General features: G+C 36.8%; 1 protein-coding gene across 34 annotated transcripts in view; it reads right to left on the bottom strand.

Moving 5' to 3' along the window:
* The window catches only part of LOC123623575 (sarcolemma associated protein), a 132,205-nt gene extending 109,453 nt beyond the window's left edge, over positions 1–22,752 (bottom strand). For all 34 annotated transcript variants that reach the window (XM_045530830.1, XM_045530831.1, XM_045530820.1 and 31 more), the window contains exon 1: positions 22,464–22,752. In XM_045530830.1, coding sequence (XP_045386786.1) covers positions 22,464–22,661 — 198 coding nt within the window. In that variant the 5' untranslated portion in view covers positions 22,662–22,752. The remainder of the gene's footprint in view (positions 1–22,463) is intronic.
* Between the last annotated feature and the right edge of the window lie 420 nt (positions 22,753–23,172).

The raw sequence follows: 23,172 nt of genomic DNA on the forward strand, positions 1-23,172 counted from the left end.
TTTTTCTATTTTTAGTACAGATGGGGTCTCGCTCTTGCTTAGGCTGGTCTTGAACTCCTGAGCTCAAGCAATCTTCCTGCCTTGGCCTCCCAAAGTGCTAGGATTACAGACATGAGCCACCGTGCCTGGCCCTAGTTTTGCATTCTTGTTTGTGTGGTAGGTGCTGAATATATGACTACCTATTAAAGTGTACTTTCAACATTAAGTATAATAAAATTGAAGCTATGAAGCAATTATTATATTAACTAAACATGTAACACTAATAATTCCCCTGAATTTATCCCATATAAAATGAGGTCTTGTATGTGGAAGTATGTTATAAACTAGGAAGCTAGAAATTAAGTAGTTAATTTTAAGTAGAGGAGAAATATTAAAAATTTACTATAAATTTAATAGAAAACATAATGTTAAGTGGCTTTGGAGCAAAGGGGTCAAATAAAATATTTGCACTGTCAGAAAACTCTATCCATGAATACAAAGATCATAAGGATGTGCTGAAATATATTTTTTAAATATAACTTATGAGTTCTAGGATAGAAAAACTTATTTTAGGAAGGGGGATAGTGGAAGAAAGAGATTAGAGGAATGGCTTTTTATGAGTTTTGGCCCACTGTAAGTATATAGCAGCAATCTTACTTGTTCTATTTTTCTATTTTCTAATTTTTCTATTTTTAGTTGAGACGGGGGTCTTTTCTTGCTCAGGATGCTCTCAAACTCCTGAGCTCAGGCAATCCTGCCACGTTGGCCTGCCAGAGTGCTAGGATTACAGGTGTGAGCCATCGTGCCCAGCCAAATTTCTATATATTTTTAACAATGTCACTCATGTTGACAAAGATTATTTGCTTGGCCAAACTTTTTAGTCAGGCTTCTGAACATTTTAAGCCCATTTGTGTACTTTCTTGTTAAATCCAGTTTTAGCAAAAGAACCCTGCTCAGTTAGTTTAGTCAGAACCCCCATTCTCGATTATCTGATCATCCTTAATACCTGATTATCCTAGATATCTGATCAGGTTCCTCATCCATCCCCCAGGTGATATCTGAACATCCCAGCCTATCTCCAGCAAAAATCCTATTAGGTCGTTTTAGCCAGAATCCCCCTTACACCCGATGTTTCCTCTTAGTAATTTTCCATCCACAGACCCCTATACTAGTTCTTGGCTATAGAGTCCTCCTTGCCCATACTGTATTCAGAGTTGAACCCAATCTCTCTCTTCTACTGCAAGACCCCATTGCAGTGGTCCCTATACCTCTCTCAATGGTCCTGAATGAAGTCTTCCTTATTGTGCTTTAACAAGTGTCACTAAATAGTTTTTTTCCTTAAAAATGTCCATTTCAACAAATGCCAGTGAGCTTCCACACCTACCGGTCTACTGAATAGCCTTCAAGCCACTAATGAGACAGGCCCCTACCTGCCAAATCCAAGGACTACTTTTAGCCCTTATAAAGTGACATTTGAGTGCTATTAACAACTCCTTTCTTGGCCGGACACGGTGGCTTACACCTGTAATCCTAGCACTCTGGAGGCCGAGGCAGGCAGATTATTTGAGCTCAGGAGTTCGAAACCAGCCTGAGCAAGAGCGAGACCCTGTCTCTACTAAAAACTAGAAAGAAATTAGCTGGACAACTAAAAATATATAGAAAAAATTAACCGGGCATGGTGGCGCATGCCTGTAGTCCCAGCTACTTGGGAGGCTGAGGCAGAAGGATTGCTTGAGCCCAGGAGTTTGAGGTTGCTGTGAGCTAGGCTGACGCCACAGCACTCTAGCCAGGATGACAGAGTGGGATTCTGCCTCAAAAAAAAAAACAAAAAACTCCTTTCTTAAAAACTCTCCCCCTACCTTATATATCACAAATCCAGTCTTTCCTGGTTCTCCTACTTCTCTGGATGTTCTTTCAAGTCTGCTTTCTTTTTCCCTGCCAGCTGTTCAAATGTTGGTCATCCCCAGGGTTCTTCCCCAGCTTCTACTTTTCTAGAAATCTACAAACTTCCCTGGGAGCGTATTTCCTGCAACTTTCACAACATGAGCTGGTAAGTCCCAAATCTATCTCCCTCTATCCAGATGATCTGGTTGCACTACAGGAATTTATCTCTACCTGTCCTTTTTACTATATCACTTTACAAGGTCACCTTGCCTCTAGACATAATGCCGAAGTCTTCCACATTATCACCAAGACTGCTCTTCTGAAAACAAAGATTTAACCATATGATCCTATTTCTTAAAATCTTTTAGAACTTTCCACCTGTGGCAAAAGGAAAAAACATGACATTAAAGTACTTAATGACTTGGTCCTAATCAATGTTTTATGTCTCATCTTCTGTCCTCTCTCTCATATGATGTCACATAAAATCACTCAGTTTCTCTAACAAGCCACCTGTCTTTACTCCTTCATGCTAGCATAAACAAGGTACTATTAAGATGGCAAAACCATGTCGACAGTTTAGGCACATACTTTGATTAATTGTACTGTTTATTGTTTGAGATATAATAAACTACACTTTTTATCCAAAATCAGGCATTTCATATTTAATGACCTAATAAAATGCATTCTTATTTAATAGCCCCCAAAGCTAATTTTCACTTAGGAAGTTAGGAAGAAAGCTGAGTGTGGTAGAATGTATTACTCTACTCAATTCTTCTACCAATTCTTCCCATATGAGTATTAATTATACTTCTGTATCATGCATGACCAGGTGACTTGCTTGGGCCAATAAAATGTGAGTGGAAGTGATATGTGCCCCTTCTAAGCAGGAGCTTTAATTCCATGGTTCTGCATAGCCCTTTCCTTTCTACCACCAGAACATACATGTCCCAGACAGAAACTGTTCCTTCAGACTGAATCCCAGGAGAAAGAATAACCACAGATAAAGCTGCCATCTATCTAAACATGTAGTATGAGCAAGAAATAAGTTTTTGTTGTTATAAGGCACTTGAGTTTTGAGGTTGTTTAATACCACAGTATAGCTAGCATAAACTAACTGACACACTAAATTAGACACTCCTCCTTTATAATATCATGTAACACTCAGGCATACACTGCTATTAAAATATTATACTATACTTAAAGGTTTTATATTCAGTCTTATTCAAATAGACTTTAGGTTTCAAGAAGTCAGACACTTTTTATTTTATCTCTATCACCTAGAGGAGTAGTAGAAGAACGGTAGTAGTAGTTCTTCTACTTAGTAGAAAACTGATAAATGCTGAAAGAACTATAAAGGTACTCATCACGTATTTTTCAATTAACATACCTACATAGTTAACTTAAAAATGTAATACAAAACAACAAATTGTAAAGAGGAGCTGAAGAGATTTCATGGCCATTTGTGACCTGATCTTATGTAAAAAATCTTCACATTTTTCTAAAAGGTTTCAAGAATATATTTATCACAGACTGTAGTAATACTTTACTCATAACGTATTAACTTGATATCAAGAAGGAAAAAAGAGAAGTGTGGGAGCAGATGGCTAAGTCCATGTACTATAAAGTTCACATAGTTCCTCACAGAGCCAAATTTACATATATGTGTAGTTACTGTGTTTCTATAGGAATAACTGACACAGAAGACACAACCTAGAAGAACCAAAACTCATATGTAAAACTCATATATATAAAACTTATATATTAGAATTTTAAAATGTGATAATTTAAAGTCACTTAGCCCTGGGGCAAACAATCTATAATCTCCAATGCCCCAAAGTGCATAACTCTATTAGTAAATGCAACTAGGTCACAAAGAAAAGGTTAAGTTATATCCTTTATTATATTTAAGATGACAAGAAATGTTTAAACACTTTAGAAAATTTTCTATTCAAAAATGATTTTGGTATAAACGATATAAATTTTCAACTGGTCATAAAATCTTATTTGTTAAAATGACTTATTCCATCAGGGTGTCAGGGAACTATAGCATCATTATGACTGGTATAATCCCTAAGTGCCACCTACTGACAGGGAGGTCAATTTGCACACCATTTACAGCGTTTACTGACTCAATCATACAGGGTGTGGTTGAGTCTCACCCACAAACACCACCCACTGTCTCAGAGATTAAACTGGGTGTGCCATTATATAATCAAAAGACAATCCAAAAATAAGAAGGAAAAGCTGCTCCAGATGAGAAGGAGTCAGTGAAACATCCCTGGATACATGAAAAGTCAGAGTGAAAGGACACTCCCAAAAGAAAACAATAACTCTGTACCAACGGAAACCAACCAAAATGAGAATATTGAAATGACTGATAAAGAATTTTGAATATGGATTATAAGGAAACTCAATGAAATACAAGAGAAAATAGAAACCCAACACAAAGAAACCACAAAAACAATGCAGGAAATGAATGAAAAATTCACTATCCAAAGAAGGAAATAATTGAGAACAGAAATCCATGAAATAGAAACAGAAAAATAATACAGAAAAATCTAGGGGAAAAAAATGATTCTTTAAGAAGATCAATAATGTTGATAAACCTTTAGCCAAAGTGATTTAAAAAAAAAGGCATAAATTACCAACATTGGGAACAAGAGAGGTGACATCACTATAGAGTCTATAGATCCCAAACATAAAATAATATTATGAATAATTGTATTCCAATAATGTCAACAACTTTCATGAAACAGACAAATTTCTTTAAAGATACAAAATTCCAAAGTTAAGAAATAAATAATCTGAAAAGCCCTGTATCTATTAAAGAAACTGAACTTATAGTTTAAAATTTTCCACAAAACACATACAGGTCCAGACAATTTCATCTGGTGAATTCTCAGAAGCATTTAAGACTAATCTTTCATGAACAGACATGCAAATATCCCTAACAAAATATAAGCAAATAAAATTCAGCAATGTACAAAAGAGATAATACATCACAACCAAGTGAAATGTATTCTAGGAATGCAAAGTTGGTTTAACATTCAAAAATCAATCAATGTAATTCACCATTATGAACAACAGAGTATGAGGGTTCTTATTGCTCTACAGTGTCACCCGCACTTGATATTATCCAACTTTTTTTTTCCATTTTTTATTTATTTACTTTTTTAGAGACAGGATCTCACTCTGTTGCCCAGGCTGAAGTACAGTGGTGCAATTATAGCTTACTGAAACCTCCAACTTCCAGGATCAAAGCGATCCTCCCACCTCAGCCTCCCAAATAGCTGAGATTACATGTGCACAACACCACATCTGGATAATTTTTTCACTTTTTGTAGTGATGGGGTCTCATTATGTTGCTCAGGCAGGTGTCATATTCTTGGCCTCAAGCAATCCTCCAGACTCAGCCTCCCAAAGTGCTAGGATTATAGGCGTGAGCCACTGTGTGCAGATATTCAGTTTTTTAAATGACTATAAATAGGATCTCATGGCTTAAGTTTACAGTTCTCCCAGTTATTTTGAATATTTTGAGTTTGCTTATTGGCCATTCTTCTTTCTCCTTCTATAAAATTCTTATTTGTTTCTTTTGACTTTCTTTTCTGTTGGGTTCCCTTTCTTTTTATTGATCTGGACAAGTTCTTTCTGTTTTCTGGATACTAATACTTTGCAAGTAATATTTATTACAAATATCTTTGCCTAAGTTTCTTTACTTTTTATTCTTTTTTTTAGTTGTCCAGGCTGGAGTAAAGTGGCTATTCACTGGCACGATCATAGTGTACTATTGGGTTTCAATGATTCTCCTGCCTCAGCCTCCCAAGTAGCTGGGATGACAAGCGCAGACAATGGTGCCCAGCCATTCTATTTTCAAATGAATAAAATTATTTTAATGTGTTTTAATTTATCAATCTTTCCTTCAATGTTTGCTTCCTATAAATTACTTATGATATCCTTCCCTAATCCAAGGTCATAAAGATATTCTCCTACATTTTCTCCTAAGAGGCTTTTAAAAAGGGAAAAAAAAAAAAAGACAAATTTCTTAAGCTAGCACTTCCATAGTTTCTTTGGAGAAAGGTATGGTGTTGGCAATAATTTTTTTAACCACCTACTACATGCCAGGCACTATACCTATATTGTAGAGCTACAAGGTAGCATAGGCTATTACAATTGCCTTTAAAGAGATTATAAACTAATAAGGGCCATTATAATCAAAGAGCTAACTCGGAACCCTCATATAATTAAGGGTTAAATTAAGAGTTAGACATAATCAAAGTTCAAAATACTAAGAGATGGGACAAATCAGTAAGAATTGTGGCAATAAGTAAAACTGCATGAAGAAAGCATTAAACCTTCACTCAACAATTGTGATTTAGAATAACAACAAAATGTATAGAACTTGTCCAAAACATATCCAGACTTATTTAAAATAGTCAACAGATAAAAACCACAAAATCGGCAGGGCACAGTGCCTCACACTTACAGTCCTAGCACTCTGGAAGGCCCAGGCGGGAGGATTGCTTGAGGCTAGGAGTTTAAGACCAGCCTGAGCAAGAGTCAGACCCCATCTCTATAAAAAAAATAGAAAAATTAGCCAGGTATGCCAGTGCATGCTTATAGTCCCAGCTATTTGAGAGGCTGAGGTAGGAGGATCACTTGAGCCCAGGAATTTGAGCTTGCAGTGAGCTAGGATGACACTACTGCACTCTAGCCCAGGCAACAGAGTAAGACTCTGCCTCAAAAAAAAAAACAAAAAAAAACAAAAAAAACCCCACAAAGTCCCAATTAGTGCAAAACTCACATGTGATAGCAACAGAAAATGAGAAATATAATAAAAGTAACAATGTTAAACATACAAATAAACATTATATAAATTTTTATTTTTTATGCCTGCACCACTTACTTAACTCAGATTTACCCAGCCCAACTCCAAAGACAACCAGGAAATTCAAAATTCAAAAGCAAAGAAAATGGATAGGTTAGGTGAGTTGTAAAACAACTGCTACTATTATCAGAGTAGTATAGTCACAAAACTGAAGCTATGACACTGATTCCAGAAAGGAGAAAGAGTACCCACTTCCACAAGTCTTTTTACAGTGGCTGAACTTGGAAAATATAAGATTTTCTTCTCCAACCCCGACATTCAGATACCAACACTCCAAATATTTGGTTTAGGGAATAATACTTTGGCAGCAGGACTTAAATATCAAGATTAAACACTTCACATATAAAGTGTTTAATTCTGTATTTAGGTATGTATATGAAATTTATATATTCATATATGTAATATGAAACAGGAAAATAGCCAACCAGTAGGCCTACAACAAAACAGCCATTTCAAAAAATAATTGTCTATTAAAGTCTATAATTTCTTTAGCACACCTAAGACTCCATACCACTATGATGACGAAGCAGTAAGAAAGATTATTGAGGATGGGCGGGACCCGGACAATATATATAACCTGAGCTTTTGTACCCCCATGAAGAGCTGAAATAAATAAAATAAAATAAAAAAAAGAAAGATTATTGAAAGAAGAAAGCAATAATAACTAATATTCATAATAACACTACCACCTAATGTTTGAAAGTTCTTTTTGAACACCTCACACATTATTTGGATAGTTTATCTATTGTTATATCAGCTTTCAAAATAGCTATAGCTAAAACAAGGGATAAAATTGTGAGATAATTCTCAAATCAGATCACTGGTAAGAGAAAAGGGGGAAAAAGATTAAAACCAAGTACAATGCCAATAAACTTACCTAGTGCTTATGTGAAAACTGTCTCCACAAAACTGACAATTACAAATAAACCTCAGCTTAGAATATCAATTTAAAATGGCAAGACTAGTATTAATACTACTACATAAGTTTTATGTTTTAAAATATATTTCAGGCCGGGCATGGTGGCTCACACCTGCAATCCCAACACTTTGGGAGGCTGAGACAGGAGGATCACTTGAGCCCAGGAGTGTGAGTCCAGCCTGGGCAACATAGCAAGACCCCACCTCTACAAAAAAAAATAGGAAAAATTAGCTGGGTGTGGTGGCGTACACCTCTAGTACCAGCTACTCAAGAGACTGATGGCATTCCTGAAATTCCACAAGAAAATGTAAAAAAGAAAAAGAGATAATATTTTTTTTTTTTAAAAGAGAGACTGAGGCAGGAGGATTGCTTGAGCCCAGGAGTTCAGGGCTGCAGTAAGCTATAATATAAATGTGCCACTGCATTCCAGTCTGAGTGAGAGCAAAAACCTGTTTCTAAAAATGTATGTATATTTTATACTGAAATTCTGAAGTAAGTTGTATCACTTGATACCTATCTCTGATGTGGACAATCACATGTAATATTTTCTTCATAGTAATCCTTTTAACTTCTTTCATTTTTCATTTGAAGTATTCAGAAATGGCATTTAAATGACCTTACAGCATAATTTTAAATGATCAATAAAAAAATACACCTTAAAAGTATGCACATAAGTGCAATCTTTAAATATGCCAAGAGAAACATAATCTTGAAAATAAGAAATTGTACTTTGGAATCTTCAAATCTTGTCCACTCACTACACCTATGAAAGCAATCTTCATCATTTTCCAATCACCCTAATATGAAATCAGTATGGTAGAGCATAAGGGGGTTTCACAACCCATCTTATGACATACCAATTTAGTTATTGGGGTTATCTAGATGAATTAAGGGGAAGCGTTGCTTTTGCCATAGTTGTAACTCTAAGATTCTTACCCCTCCAGGTTTGCGCCTTGGATCCCTAAAGATTTTTGCCCTATTGCCCCATCAACCCTGTACAAAAAGTCCTCACTTAACATCGTAAACAGTTTCTTGCAAACAGTGACTTCTTCACAGTCTTCCTGAAATGCAATCTAAGTCAGGTTCATCTTTTTTTTTTTTTTTCTTTTTTTGAGACAGTCTCACTCTATCACCCTGGGTAGAGTGCAGTGGCATCATTGTAGCTCACTGCAACCTCAAACTTACGGGCTCGAGCAATCCTCCTGCCTCTGCCTCCCGAGTAGTTGGGACTATAGGTGTGTACCACAACACCCAGCTAATTTTTCTGTTTTTAATCCCAGCACTTTGGGAGGCTAAGGCGGGAGGATCACTTCAGATCAAGAGTTCAAGACCAGCCTGGGCAACATATCAAGACCTGTCTCTATGAAAAATAAAAAATAAAAAAAACAATTAGCCAGGTATGGTTGCACACCTGTGATCCCAGCTATTGGGGAGGCTGAGGCAGGAGGATCGCTTAAGCCCAAGAGTTCAAGGCTGCAGTGAGCTATGATCTTGCCACTGCACTCTAAAGCAAGATTCTGTCTCAAAAAAATCAAAACCAAACAAAAAAGCTGCTATTAATCCTACCCACATTTGAATACTCACTTTCCTTTTTTTACAAGAGCTTTTGTGAGATATAATTAACATGCCATACAACTGCCTATTTACGTGTACAATTAAGAGTTGCACAACCGGCCAGGCATGATGGCTCACGCCTTGTAATCCTAGCACTCTGGGAGGCTGAGGCAGGGGGATTACTTGAGCTCAGGAGTTCAAGACCATCCTAAGCAAGAGTGAGACCGCATCTCTATTAAACACAGAAAAAATTAACTAGGCATGGTGGTATACACCTGTAGTCCCAGCTACTTGGGAGACTAAGGCAGGAAGATCACTTGAGCCCAGGAGTTTGAGTTTGCAGTAAGCTATGATGACACCACTGCACTCTAGTCTAGGCAACAGAGCAAGACTGTCTCCAAAAAAAAAAAAGTTGTGCAACCATCACCAGTCAATTTTATATTTTCATCATCCCAAAAAGAAACTTGTACCCATTTAGCAGTCATTGCCTATAACAGTCAGGGTTCTAGAGAAACAGGACCAATAGTATGTGTATCTACATAGATTTATTTTACACAATTGGCTTATGTGATTGTGGGGGCTCAAAATCTGCAGGGCAGATTATCAGGCTGGAAACCCAGGGAAGAGTTGCTGTTGTAGTCTTGAGTCCAGCAGTTTTTATGAGGGCAGAATTCCTTCTTCCAGGGGGACCTTAGTCTTTTCTCTTAAGGCCTTCAACTAATTGGATGAGGCCCACCCACATTATGGAGCGTAATAGGCTTTACTCAAAGTCTGCTGGTATAAGTGTTAATCACATCTAATATCTTCACAGCAACATCTAGGCTATTTGGATGTTTGACCAAAAACTGTACACCATAGCCTAGCTAAGCTGATACAAAATTAACCATCACATTCCCCATTACTCTCAGTTCATTAGTTAGCTGACTCTAATTAATCTTTCTGTCTCTATGGATTTGTCTATTCTACTCATTTCATATAAACAGAATAATATAATATTTAGCCTTTTGTGTCTGGCTTTGGTCACTCAGCATAGTGTTTTCAAGATTCACTCATGCTATAGCAAGTATCAGTACTTCATTCCTTTTTACTGCAAATAATAGTTCATTATATGTTACAACACATTTGGATTGTTTCTACTTTTTGGCTATTATAAATAATGCTAATATGAACATTCATGTACAAGTTTTTCTGTGGACATATGTTTTTATTTCTGTTGGGTATACACCTAGGAGTGGAATTGTTGCATCATATGTTAACTCTGAAATATTCCTTTTTATTATGCAAACTTTTTTTAAAAATTGAAAACTACAAAGTTTATTTCACAAACATGACTACCAAAGCTATACCAATCACATACAGTATGATCTTATTATCCATCCCTGAATTTTAGAAATGGAAGAAACCTTGTAACTAGCATCTATTATTAGACTTCATATTTCTATAGTCAAAGAGTTAAAGAATCAAATACAGTATAGCCATTTTTTCTAAATTAGATTTACTGAGGAGGGGGGGGATTATATAAATATTACATTTAAAATACAATCTCCAAACATACTAAGTTTAGAAATTATCCAAGAAAAAAAGTATCTATTTAAGTATATTATAGTACCTAAACAGCAACACTCCAACATCTTTACATGTAAAGAGTTGTTTTTATTCAACTTGTAAAATTTTAAGTGATAAATTAAATATACTGTTTGAGGAACTGATCTTTAATTAAATCTCTAAACTGATTTACTACCAAAATATCCAAGAGTTAACAGACAATAAAGTTTTTATTTCAATGTATTTTTTTTGCATTTGATCTATTATTCACTAAGAGGTTGGTGATGAGATTGATAATGACTAAGAGTACTTCCGTAGCAAGCAACTGAGTGGTCAAGAATGTACATTCTGTTTTACGAAGCCAGTATCACCTTGATACCAAAGCCAGGAAAAGAATCAACAAAAAAGAAAACTACAGACTAATATCCCTTATGAACATAGCTTCAAAAATTCTCAGTAAAACCCTAGCAAACCAAATTCAACTACACATCAAAAAAATAATCCATCACGACCAAGTGGGCTTCATCCCAGAGATGCAAGGATGGTTTATCATACGCAAATCTACAAATGTTATCCACACATAAATAGAAGTAAAAACAAAGACCATATGGTCCTCTCAATAGATGCAGAAAAAGCATTTGACAAAATTCAGCACCCTTTTATGATAAGAATGTTTAACAAAATAGGCACAGATGGAACTTACCTCAAAATTGTAAAAGCCATATATGACAAACTCACAGCCAACAACTTACTGAACAGGGAAAAATTGAAAGCACTTAGAATTGGAACCAGACAAGGTTGCCCACTATCACCATTCCAATTCAACGTAGTGCTGGAAGTCGAGCCAGAACAATTGTACAAGAGAAGAAAATTTAGGGTACCCGAATGGGGGCAGAAGAGGTCAAACTAGCGCTCTTTGCTGACAATATGCTTGTATATCTAGAAAACCCCAAAAATTCTGCCAAGAGACTCCTGGAATTGATAAACAAATTCAGCCAAGTCTCAGATTACAAAATCAACATACACAAATCAGTAGCATTCATATACACCAACAACAGTCAAGCTGAGAACCAAATCAAAGACTCAATAGCTTTCACAATAGCAACAAAGAAAATAAAATACCTAGGAATATATTTAACTAAGGAGGTGAAAGACCTCTACAGGGTGAACTACAAAACACTGAATAAGGAAACTGCAGAGGATGTAAACAGAAGGAAAAACATATCATGCTCATGGATAGGCAGAATCAACCTTCTTAAAATGTCTATACTACCTAAGGTGATCTACAGATTCAATGCAATCCCTATTAAAACACCAACATCATTTTTCACAGATCTAGAAAAAATAATTCTACATGTCCTATGAAAACAGAAAAGAGCCCAAATAGCCAAAGCAACCGTAAAGAAAAAGAACAAATTGGGAGGCATCAATTTACCAGACTTCAAGCTATACTCTAAGGCTGTGGTAACCTAAACAGCACCATGTTGGCACAAGAATAGAGACACAGACCAATGGATCACAACAGAGAACCCAGATATAAAACCATCCTCATTCCCATCTGATCTTTGACAAAGCAGACAAAAACATAATATACTGGCGAAAAGAATCCCTATTTAAAACTGGGAAAACTAGATAACCACATGTAGAAGACTGAAATAGGATCGGCACCTCTCACCATTTATAAAGCTTAACTCATGATGGATAACAGACTAAAACCTAAGGCATGAAACTACAAGAATTCTAAAGGAAAATGTTGGGAAAACTCTTATAGACATTGGCCTAAGCAAGGAATTTATGAAGAAGACCCCCAAAACAATCACAGCAACAACAAAAATAAATAAATGGGACTTGATGAAATTAAAAAGCTTCTGCACAGCCAAGGAAACAATCATTAGAGCAAACAGACAACCCACAGAATGGGAGAAGATATTTGCATGCCATACATACGACAAATGGCTGATAACTAGTATCTATAAAGAACTCAAGCAAATCAGCAAGAAAAAAAATCAAACAACCCCATTAAAAAGTAGGCAAAAGATAGGAACAGAAACTTTTCAAAAGAAGACAGACCAATGGCCAAAAAACGTGAAAAAATGCTCAACATCTCTAATCATCAGGGAAATGCCAAATCAAAACCACAATGAGATATCACTTAACCCCAGTGAGAATAGCTTTTATCAAAAAGTCCCAAAACAACAAATGCTGACATAGATGCAAAGAGATAGGAACACTCTTACCTTGCTGATGGGATTGCAAATTAGTACAACCTCTGTGGAAAGTGGTATAGAGATACCTCAAAGAACTAAAAGTAGAACTACCATTCGATCCAGCAATCCCACCACTAGGTATTGACCCAAAGGAAAAAAAGATATTATATAAAAAAGACACCTGTACTTGAATGTTTATAGCAGCACAATTCACAATTGTGGAAACAATCCAAGTGCCCATCAATACATGAGTGGATTAATAAAATGTGGTGTATGTATACCATGGAGTACTACTCAGCCATTAAAAAAATGGTGAATACCTCTTGTACTAACCTGGATGGAACTGGAAACCATTCTTCTAAGTGAAGTATCACAAAAATGGAAAAACAAACACTACATGTACTCACCATTAAATTGGTACTAATCAATCAACACTTATGCGCTCATATGGAAATAACATTCATCAGAAATCAAGCAGGTGGAGGGATGAAGAGGGAATCTGGGTGATGGGCACACTTATAACTTTGACTCAAACAGTCAAGAGCAACTTATGTAACCAAAACATTAGTACCCCCATAATATTCTGAAATGAAAAAAAAGAATGCACATTCTGCAAGCAGATGATTGGGGTTCAAATCCTCACCCCATCACTATCAGTGTTACTCTGAACAAATTCCTTCATCTCTCTGAACCTCTGCTTTCTCATCTGTAAAGTGAAGATAATAATAATAATACCTATTTCAAAAGTTTGTTTTTGTCAGGGCACAGTGGCTCACACCTGTAACCCTAGCACTCTAGGAGGCCGAGGAATGAGGATTGCTTGAGCTCAGGAGTTCGAGACCAGCCTGAGCAAGAGTGAGATCCCCATCTCTACTAAAAGTATAAAAATTAGCCGGACATGGTGGCGCACACCTGTAGTCCCAGCTACTCAGGAGGCTGAGGCAGGAGGATCATTCGAGCCCAGGAGTTGGAGGTCACCATGAGCTAGGTTGACATCACAGCACTCTACTCAGGGCAACAAAGTGAGACTCTGTCTCAAAAAAAAAAAAAAAAGTTTGTTTTGAAGATTAAATGAGATAATGCACATAAAACTCTTAGCACAGCACTGAGTAAGTGTTCAATAAATGGTGGCTATTAGTTTTACAAGTCTGGACTGTGGTCAGAATTTAGAGCATATAAATATATTTCAGATAAGTTTACTACAATTCACTTGAAATTATCTAACAGCTAAAAAGCATATTTTAAATTATGATCCAATCACTATTTTATTAAAAAAAGTGACAACAAAAACTGTGTTTCTCTATCTAGATATCTAAGTAGGCAAATAGAAAGAAAAAGTTCTGAAAATTATACACCAAACAACCTGGAGTAGGGGAAAAAAAGGGGGGTGCCTGTTTTAAGAGAGACTTTCATCTTTTTCTCTTCCCTATTGCTTGACTGTTTATGAAAATGTATTCCTGTTATTTGTATAACTAAAAAAATAACAAAAGCTTGAAAGCCCATAATGGAAATTCACTTCTACTTAGCTCAGCTATAACAAGCCAGTAGTTATAAATGTAAATAAAACTACAAGCCTGAAACAATATATTGAGACAACAACAACCTTAATATATAAAGTTTTTTATGTGCTTAAATTTAAACTCTAACCCAAATTGTATATTTGACAAAGGATACAGTACTAATCATCAAATACTTCTGTATTTTCAAGTGCCTATATAAACTTTACTTTTTTTCTTTGTATCTGTCAACTACTCTCTTTATAAAGTATAAAAAATTTACATGGCCAAACAAGTTTTTCCAAGGCTGCTTCATTCATTTGCCAAATCCAAATCAGTTGCCTGAATGCAAGCCTAAGAAAAAATATTTTATTGCTAGGAGTAGTAGAGGTAAGTTTAAAAAAATGTTAGCTGACTCAGAGAAATAATTAACTTGAGTTCTCTCAGCCTTTGAAAATCTGTAACATGACAAGCATTTTGGTTATGTACTAGAAAATCATAGCTTAGATTACCTTTCAAGAGAGCAAAAGACAGACTTTGACCATAATTTTTCAGTCCATAAGAAGATAGTTCAAAAGAAATGTTTAATAGTTGGCTTTTATATTAGGGGAAAAAAATCTAGATTCTAGTTCTGACTCGCAGAATTATTACTAGATGACCTTGTACAAATAACCTCTAAATATCAAACTTTTTGGATAAAAAAGTGTCAGACTGTAGCTGTTCCACGTACCTCCTAAGAGTGTTATACAGATCAAATGAAATAAAAAAGCACTCTGAATATTACAAAACCCTAAAAAAAGTATTATTTTGCATGAAAATGGATATATAAGTAATAGCTCAAATATAATATCATCAACCACAAGATTATTTACAATCCCAAAACACTTAGAAAAATGTCTTGCACATTGCAAGTTCTCAATAAGTAACAACTTATATAAAGACTATATATTGTTAATTGAGTCCATGATCTCAAATTGAGAACTAACTTGAATGACCTTCTGCCCTTTGACCCTCCACAGGTTTATAGAAATGCAGCCTGCTCCATTGTTCACATTTCACTCATGCAAACATTTATATAGTGCCCATTCCTTTGTTCTCAAGAGCTCACATCTGGCAGGGCAACAGCACATTTGCATCATAATTATTTTGTAGTCTATGTCCCATAATGAAATTATATACAAAGTTCTACGGGACTATAGAGGAAGAAGCAATTAATTCTTCAGTTAGTGGGAGTCAGGAAAGATTCCATATTGGAACTGAGCCTCAAGGGAAGAAGGGAAGAGGTCATTCTGGAAGACCAAACAACAAAAAAGGCAATTTTTCTAGGAAGAGTAAGCACTGTCACATAGGTAGTACACAGAGTTTGGGGTGAAGGAAAAACATAGTAATAGAAGATAGAGCTGGGAAAAAAGAAAATGAGAGACAGATTTTAAACAAAAAAATTAATGGGACAACAACCAAGATCTTTGAGCAGGGGTGTAAACTGTTTATCTACCTATAGTGGCAGTAAGAGAAGCGTGAGTCCCAAGAGAGGAAAGAGTCTTTGCAACATTTTAGCAGCTAATAAATACCACCACTTTTCTTGATTCAAGTAACTATCAAGTAACAGACATACATTAAGAACTAATCTGACAATCTTTTCACTGAAAACTCTAAGTGACAGACACTCTCCTCCCTATTTACCAAAGAGAATAAATACTAAGCTCTAACATAAATATCACTTAAGAAAACCAAATAGGAGCCTGAGAAGGTAAAGAGTGAATTTAACCTAAGGATTAGAGTTAAAGAACTAAGTAGGAAAAAAATGTCTTAAGTGTAAACACCATCCATATTTTAAACAACCTGAAATAACATAAATTATTTTATCAATTTCCCATTATTGTAAAAAGTTACATTGAAGGAAATGAACATATGCTTTTGAATACATAATCTGGCTTTCTATACACATTCATATTAATGTGTCTTAAATATGTGTCAAATAAAAGACTTTCTCATAATACCCAGCACCCCTTAATGACCTTTTTATTTCTGTCAACCAAAAAATTAGGGATCTATTGAAACAAACACACAAATAAATAAAAATCAATGAATCTGCCGTTTTCCCAAAAGCTGAGGCCAGGATCTTTGCAGTCATTTTAGATTATGTAGAGAAAAAGGGAAAAAACTGCCTTGGTTGTCAAATTCTAGAGCCTCTTTCTTTGCCATGTCTTTGGAACATGTCATATCATTCCTGCTTAATAACCTTTGCTTAAGCAATTCCTCCCACCCAAAACTCGTTTCCTTGACTGACTCTAACTACATTCTGCCCCTTAAGAAAAAAAAAAAAATCAAAAAACAGAGTCTCACTATGTTGCCCAGGCTGGAGTGCAACGGCTATTCACAGGCACAACCATAGGACACCACAGCCTCGACCCCCTGAGCTTAAGCTATCCTCCTGCCTCAGCTAACAAGCATGGCACATGCCAGACAAATACAAGTTTTTTAACTTTTTTTTTAAGATAAATTTTTGCTATGTTGCCCAGGCTGGAGTATAATGGCTATCACAGGTGCCATTATTAATATAGCAAACGACAGCCTTGAACTCCTGGCCTCAAGTGATGCTGCAGCCCTAACCTCCTGAGTATCTGGGACTACAGACACGCACCACTGTGCCCAGCCATTCTGCCCTTGTTAAAAAGTCCTAAGGTCTAGCTCAAATTGCATTTCACCCATGAAACTAGCTCATCCATGAAACCTTCCCTAAAATCTTTAGTTCATACAGAACTTTTCTCTTTGCTGAAATCCCAATGGACAAGTTAATTTAATATCCCTTCTTTTTTCACTTTCTGGCAACTAATAATTTTCATTCCTACTGTCAACTTGGTCTATGCCCTTCCAAAATCACATCCTATCTAAACTGTTACAAAGTGATGGAATAGCATAGTGATTATGAGCCTGGGCTCTAGAGTCAAGAGTTAGACTATCTGGGTTCAAATCCCAGCTCTACCATTTATTAGCTATGTGAATTTAGGCAAGTTAACCTAACCTAATCTCTCTGTGTCTCAATTTCCTCATAAGCTAATGTGGGAAAAATAAGCACTTACCTCAAAGAGTTATTTGAGGATTAAAATAGTTAACATGCAAAGCATTTAGAACAGCATGGTACACAGTACACAAGTGTTAGTTAAGCTGTTATACATTTTTCCTTGGTTAAGGCCATTCTTCATACTGTTATTGTATTACTTTTTTAAAAATTAATTTCAAATGAAATCCATTGATGTATTATTACTCTTTCTTAAATGGTAGTTTTGGTATGTCAGTGCTCTCCTCAGAACTCTCCTTGGTCTTCCGTAACCCAAGGGTCCATGTCCTTAGCTTGGTAAGCAAGGCACTCCACAACCTGGCACCACCCTATCTACTCAACTTCATTTACTTTATACAAAATAGGAGGAAAAAGACACATAAGGCAGAGTCCCTCTACTCCAGGGTCTGACAATTAAATACAAAAACAAGGCACAAACATAAAAACAATCTAACAGAGAATAGATATTCACCAACAGATACTCTTCAAAAGAACTCTCCAATCCAACAAAATCAGTTTCCTCAGCATTTGGAAGATGCCAAACTTGTTCTACATTATCTGCTTTTGTTTGTTTTCTTCCACCTTCATCCCCTCCAAACAAATAAAAACAATGAAAAGAATACTTAACCTTTTCTTTTATCTATCCACCTCAATTTTAAAGTCAAACACCATCACTCTCTTGCCATTTAAACATATATATTATATACCTCAATCAACTGTTTTCAAGGTGCAGTCATCCTCTTTATCCAATATATAAGCTCCTAGAAAACAGGAATAACAATTGCTTACCAGTTCTCGTCATTCCTCTCCCATCACCACTATGCCCTTCATTAAAACAGATCATGATAAAACAGGTGCTCAAAAATATACATTGAGTTTAAGTAAAAAAGTGAGACTAGATGTAGACAACTATTACTACTACCAAGTAAACCACAGTGAGACTGGAAATAGACTACTGTGTCAACTAACCACTAGGCTGTCACCAGTCCCCAAAGCATCAAATCAAATAAGGCCATTCAAATCACAACGAAACCACTGTATGGGTAGATTTGCTTGCTCAGTGGTACCTTGAGTCAACAGAGGGACTAATAACCATTTTATTATCTGTCATCTAATTTGAAGAGCTTGACCTCCAAAAACGAGTGAAGGATGATATACAGGGCCAGCATCCAAGCAAGGCAATATCCAACTGCTACATCCATCCCTGAGAAGATGATTTGGGAAAGATTATTAAACTCTGCTTTGTGGCAAACCTGTCACCCTACAACATGCAGGTTTAAGTGCAAGATAGTCAATGAACTTAGCATTAAAAAGTGTCACCTAATCACTTCTCAGCCTTTTGTCTAAGATCAAGTGTAAAAAGTGTCACTTAGATTTCCATCTGCCTACATTTTGCAAATTTCCTATAATGAACATGTATCACTTGAATAATCAGAAAGTTCCAAGTGTTTATTACTTCTTCCATCTGTTAATGGTGGCCCATGCAGAATGCAACAGTCACCCACAAATTAAAAGCCAACCAAAAGGCACATTACCCCAATTTTCCACCTCCCAGGTAAAGTGCCAATTTGGACAAAGTTATCAACTTCATTAGTTTCTGTTTTAAAAATTACTGCTACATATGCAAGGCCGGGCGCGGTGGCTCACGCCTGTAATCCTAGCTCTGGGAGGCCGAGGCGGGTGGATCGCTCGAGGTCAGGAGTTCGAGACCAGCCTGAGCAAGAGTGAGACCCCGTCTCTACTAAAAATAGAAAGAAATTATCTGGCCAACTAAAAATATATATACAAAAAAATTAGCCGGGCATGGTGGCTCATGCCTGTAGTCCCAGCTACTCGGGAGGCTGAGGCAGTAGGATCGCTTAAGCCCAGGAGTCTGAGGTTGCTGTGAGCTAGGCTGATGCCACGGCACTCACTCTAGCCCGGGCAACAAAGTGAGACTCTGTCTCAAAAAAAAAAATAAATAAATAAATAAATAAAAAATAAAAAAAATAAAAATAAAAATTACTGCTACATATGCTATCACATTAAAGAAAATAATTTCTCATTACTTTCCTAAGACTTCGTAGCATCACAGCAAATTGCAAAGTATTGTGGGTTCCCAGCCAGGCACGGGTGCTAAGTGATTTACATGACAATCTCAATACTCAAAACAATAGTAGGTAGCATTATCATCCCCAGAAGAGAAAATTGAGATTTAGAGATGTTGAAAGAAAAGAAAAGAAAGAAAAGAAAAGGAAAGAAAAGAAAAGGAAAGAAAGAAAGAAAGAAAGAGAGAGAGAGAGAGAGAGAGAAAGAAAGAAAAGAAAGAAAGGAAAGAAAGAAAGGAAGGAAGGAAGGAAGGAAGGAAGGAAGGAAGGAAGGAAGGAAGGAAGGAAGGAAGGAAGGAAAGAAAGAAAGAAAGAAAAAACTTGCCTGAGGTGATACTTACAGGAAAGGATTCTTGTGTTTTATATATAGAAATTTGCTGGGAATATATTTTAAGCCTGGGGACTTTTGTTGAGACAATTATAGCAGAAATCCTCAAACTGCAAATTTCACAGAAAAACCCATAAATATTTGGTCAAACTGGGTTTTCTTTGGAACTGTGTCCTTCACAGCATCTGGTACATAACAGATGATCAATAAAAACCCTACTGTCTGTCCAAATTGAAACTTTAAATAGTTAATGCCTAGAACAATTTGATCACATGGCAAGATCTGACAAGATATTCATTTTTAACTAGAGTAGGTGGTACAATAATCAGTAATTATACCTACACCTAAAGTAATAGCCTCATATCCTCAGTGTCATTTTAGCTAATAAAGCAGAAGGGTGAAAAAAAGAGAAAATGGTAGAAATAAGCTGTACCTACTCTTCACAGAAAAGTTTTTCTAAATAACAAATTCCATTCAAAATTTTAACATGTCATCTCAATTCATAGCTAAACACTCACTATTGATCTATTCTTAGTCATCTCAGTTAACCTACTATGAGGGTTTTAGTATAGCCATGGAAAGCAATGCACATGAAATCATTATTTTTCAAATAAGTAAAATTTGAGTCTCCTCTGAGTGCTGAATCAAAGAAAGTACATATGCAGAGTATGTATTGTGAGCAAACCTGCTATCTGATTAGGTTGAACCTATTGCCTAGAGACATAAAAAGGCAAAAATGTAAAAGCTGGTTGAGTTAAGGCACCAACTAGCAGTTAACTGATGTTTGAATTCAATTGCTGGAAAGATGAGATCTACGGATATTGGCACCAGGGACTTGTTTCATGGAAGACAATTTTTCCATGGGGGAAGGGAGGGGAGAAGTGGAGCTCAGGCAGTGATGCTAGCGATGGGGAGTGGCTGTAAATAGCTGGCTGACCACCCACCCACCCCCCTTCATAAGTTTCATTTCATGGAAGACAATTTTTCCATGGGAAAAGGCGTTGGTGGGGCAGAGCTCTGTGGCCCAGTCCCTAATTGGCCACGGACTGGTACTGGTCCAGGGCTCTGGGCATTGGGGACTGCAGTTTTAAAGGATTACAGGTAATCTATGAAGTCTTTGAGATGCCCAAACTTTAGCTGCAGGGAGAAAAAAAGGGTCTGTTCCGCAGGTAAGTGAGCACCTGGTGTGACACAGAAAACTTACCATACTTTTCAGTTCTCATCCTACACACAGAGTAAGGTTAGAGGTATTATGCAAACACACAGCACTTGGATAATCTTTTCGTTTCTTTTAAAAATAACATATTAATATAATAATTCCTTAATTCAGTAGCTGCAGAAGTATTGCTTTCTCTCTCTCTTTTGAGACTCAGGTTTCTTTCATTTCAAAACACTACTCTTGAAGACTTAAATTCTTCCTTTAACACAGACTTAATCATTTAACTCAGAGCAAGCAAAAAGTTAGGTGAAACCTGAGATATCTCTATTAGTCTTACATAACTTACTTTAAGTTGGAACGGATTCACTAGCTCAACTAAAACCTGAGGTTTAGTCACAAAGATGAGCTCTTTAGTATACTCTGCACACACACAGATAAAGAGTTTTTAAAAACTGAAAAAAATCTTACTTTTTTTCCTTGATTTCTTAAAATATAAGCGCACACATGTATAGTAAATTAGGCTGCCAACATAAAAATGCTAAAATGGTTACACTTAAAATGAAAAGCACTGAATTCATCCTACACATTTAGATAATGCCATAATTGATAGAAGTAGATATAATTTCAGAAAATAAGATAAATTCCCAATTTTTGAATATCACCTCTGTAAGTATGCATTAAGTATTTACTAAGGGCTGCAGGGAACATCAAAAAGTGACTTTCAAAAGCAATACGTATCTGATCACCCAACTTATAAACAAAATTCCAAAAATGTAAAGTTAGAGTTGTTTATACTTAACGAAATTAGCTTTCTCACAAATTATTCCTTCAAGGACAAATATGTATCAAATCTATCAAAAACATTAGGTTTACATAAGCAATTATCATTACTAGAAAGGCCCTGATCTGAACTCAACTAAAAAGCTACGTGTTAACTACATCTCACCACTGAGACACTTGAGCCCCAGTGTAATAATGACCATGGATTCCCTACATTGCTTTGGGAACTGCTGCTTGCTTAATAAAGCACTGAACTGCAAATTCACCTTTCCAAAAAAGACTAAAAGCAAGATGCCAAGTTTCACTATCTAGTTTTCCGAAACGAATTAGGGTTTGGGATTTCACTGGGAATGACCACATTATCAAGATGCCATCGCCCTCCTGAGGCATTTAATTACAATACCGTCTCCGTTTTCCATTCAACCACCTCAATTAAATTTCCACTAGAACCAGGCAAACAGTTGATTCCGTGGCCTTGCTCAAAGTGTCCTCTGGACGCGAACCCTGGGATCCTGCATATATTATGCCTCTCAGAGAGAAACGAAAAGTAAAGACTGTTAGACAATGTGGTGACATTACCTTGCCCGTCTTGTGATCAAACCAGACGAGAGCATGGTTCCTTGACAGCACTTTGCAATCGAAGGTGGCATTATTCTGCGCTGGTCGACAGCGGGCCACTGAGCGGCCAATTTTGATGGGCTCGTCCAGGTAGACATGACGCTCCTGAAATGGGTGCGAGTTCGGACGGCAAGTGAAGATGGCCAAGGCTGACGGCATCGAGGATAGACTGGGGGTGTCTCTCCTACCAGGGACAAAGACGAGTTCCTCCAGAACCGGACTGCTCTTCACCAGCCTATATCCCTATACCCCTCCGAAATTTTAAATTAAAACAAACTGCGCATTGTCTAAGCATAACCAGTTAACATCAACAACTCTTCACTTGGGTGGGAAGACAAGCCAGCGCAAGCCCCATCACCTCCTTTACAACCCAGCAGCGCCCTAATCACAAAAAGTCCCCAACTGGAAGCTTTCAATCCATTTTCTTCTCTGGGAAGAAAAGGCTCAAACATCGGGCAGCTCTGGACAAGAAAACTCCTGGAAGACAGTTTGGGGACTGGAGGTATCCAAGCAGATGAGTCACACACCAATTCTTGTGTTTGGTTTGAGACCGCGGCCGCTTTTCCCTCTCGGTGGCGGAAACGGTGCAGCACTGCAGCATGAAGGAAGGGTCGGTTCGGAGCGGCCGGGAAGGTCCTTTCGGCCCGAGGGAAGGTGTAGCCGAGCGCCT

The sequence above is a fragment of the Lemur catta genome, chromosome 18, assembly GCF_020740605.2.
Source record: "Lemur catta isolate mLemCat1 chromosome 18, mLemCat1.pri, whole genome shotgun sequence".
Taxonomy (NCBI): Eukaryota; Metazoa; Chordata; class Mammalia; order Primates; family Lemuridae; genus Lemur; species Lemur catta.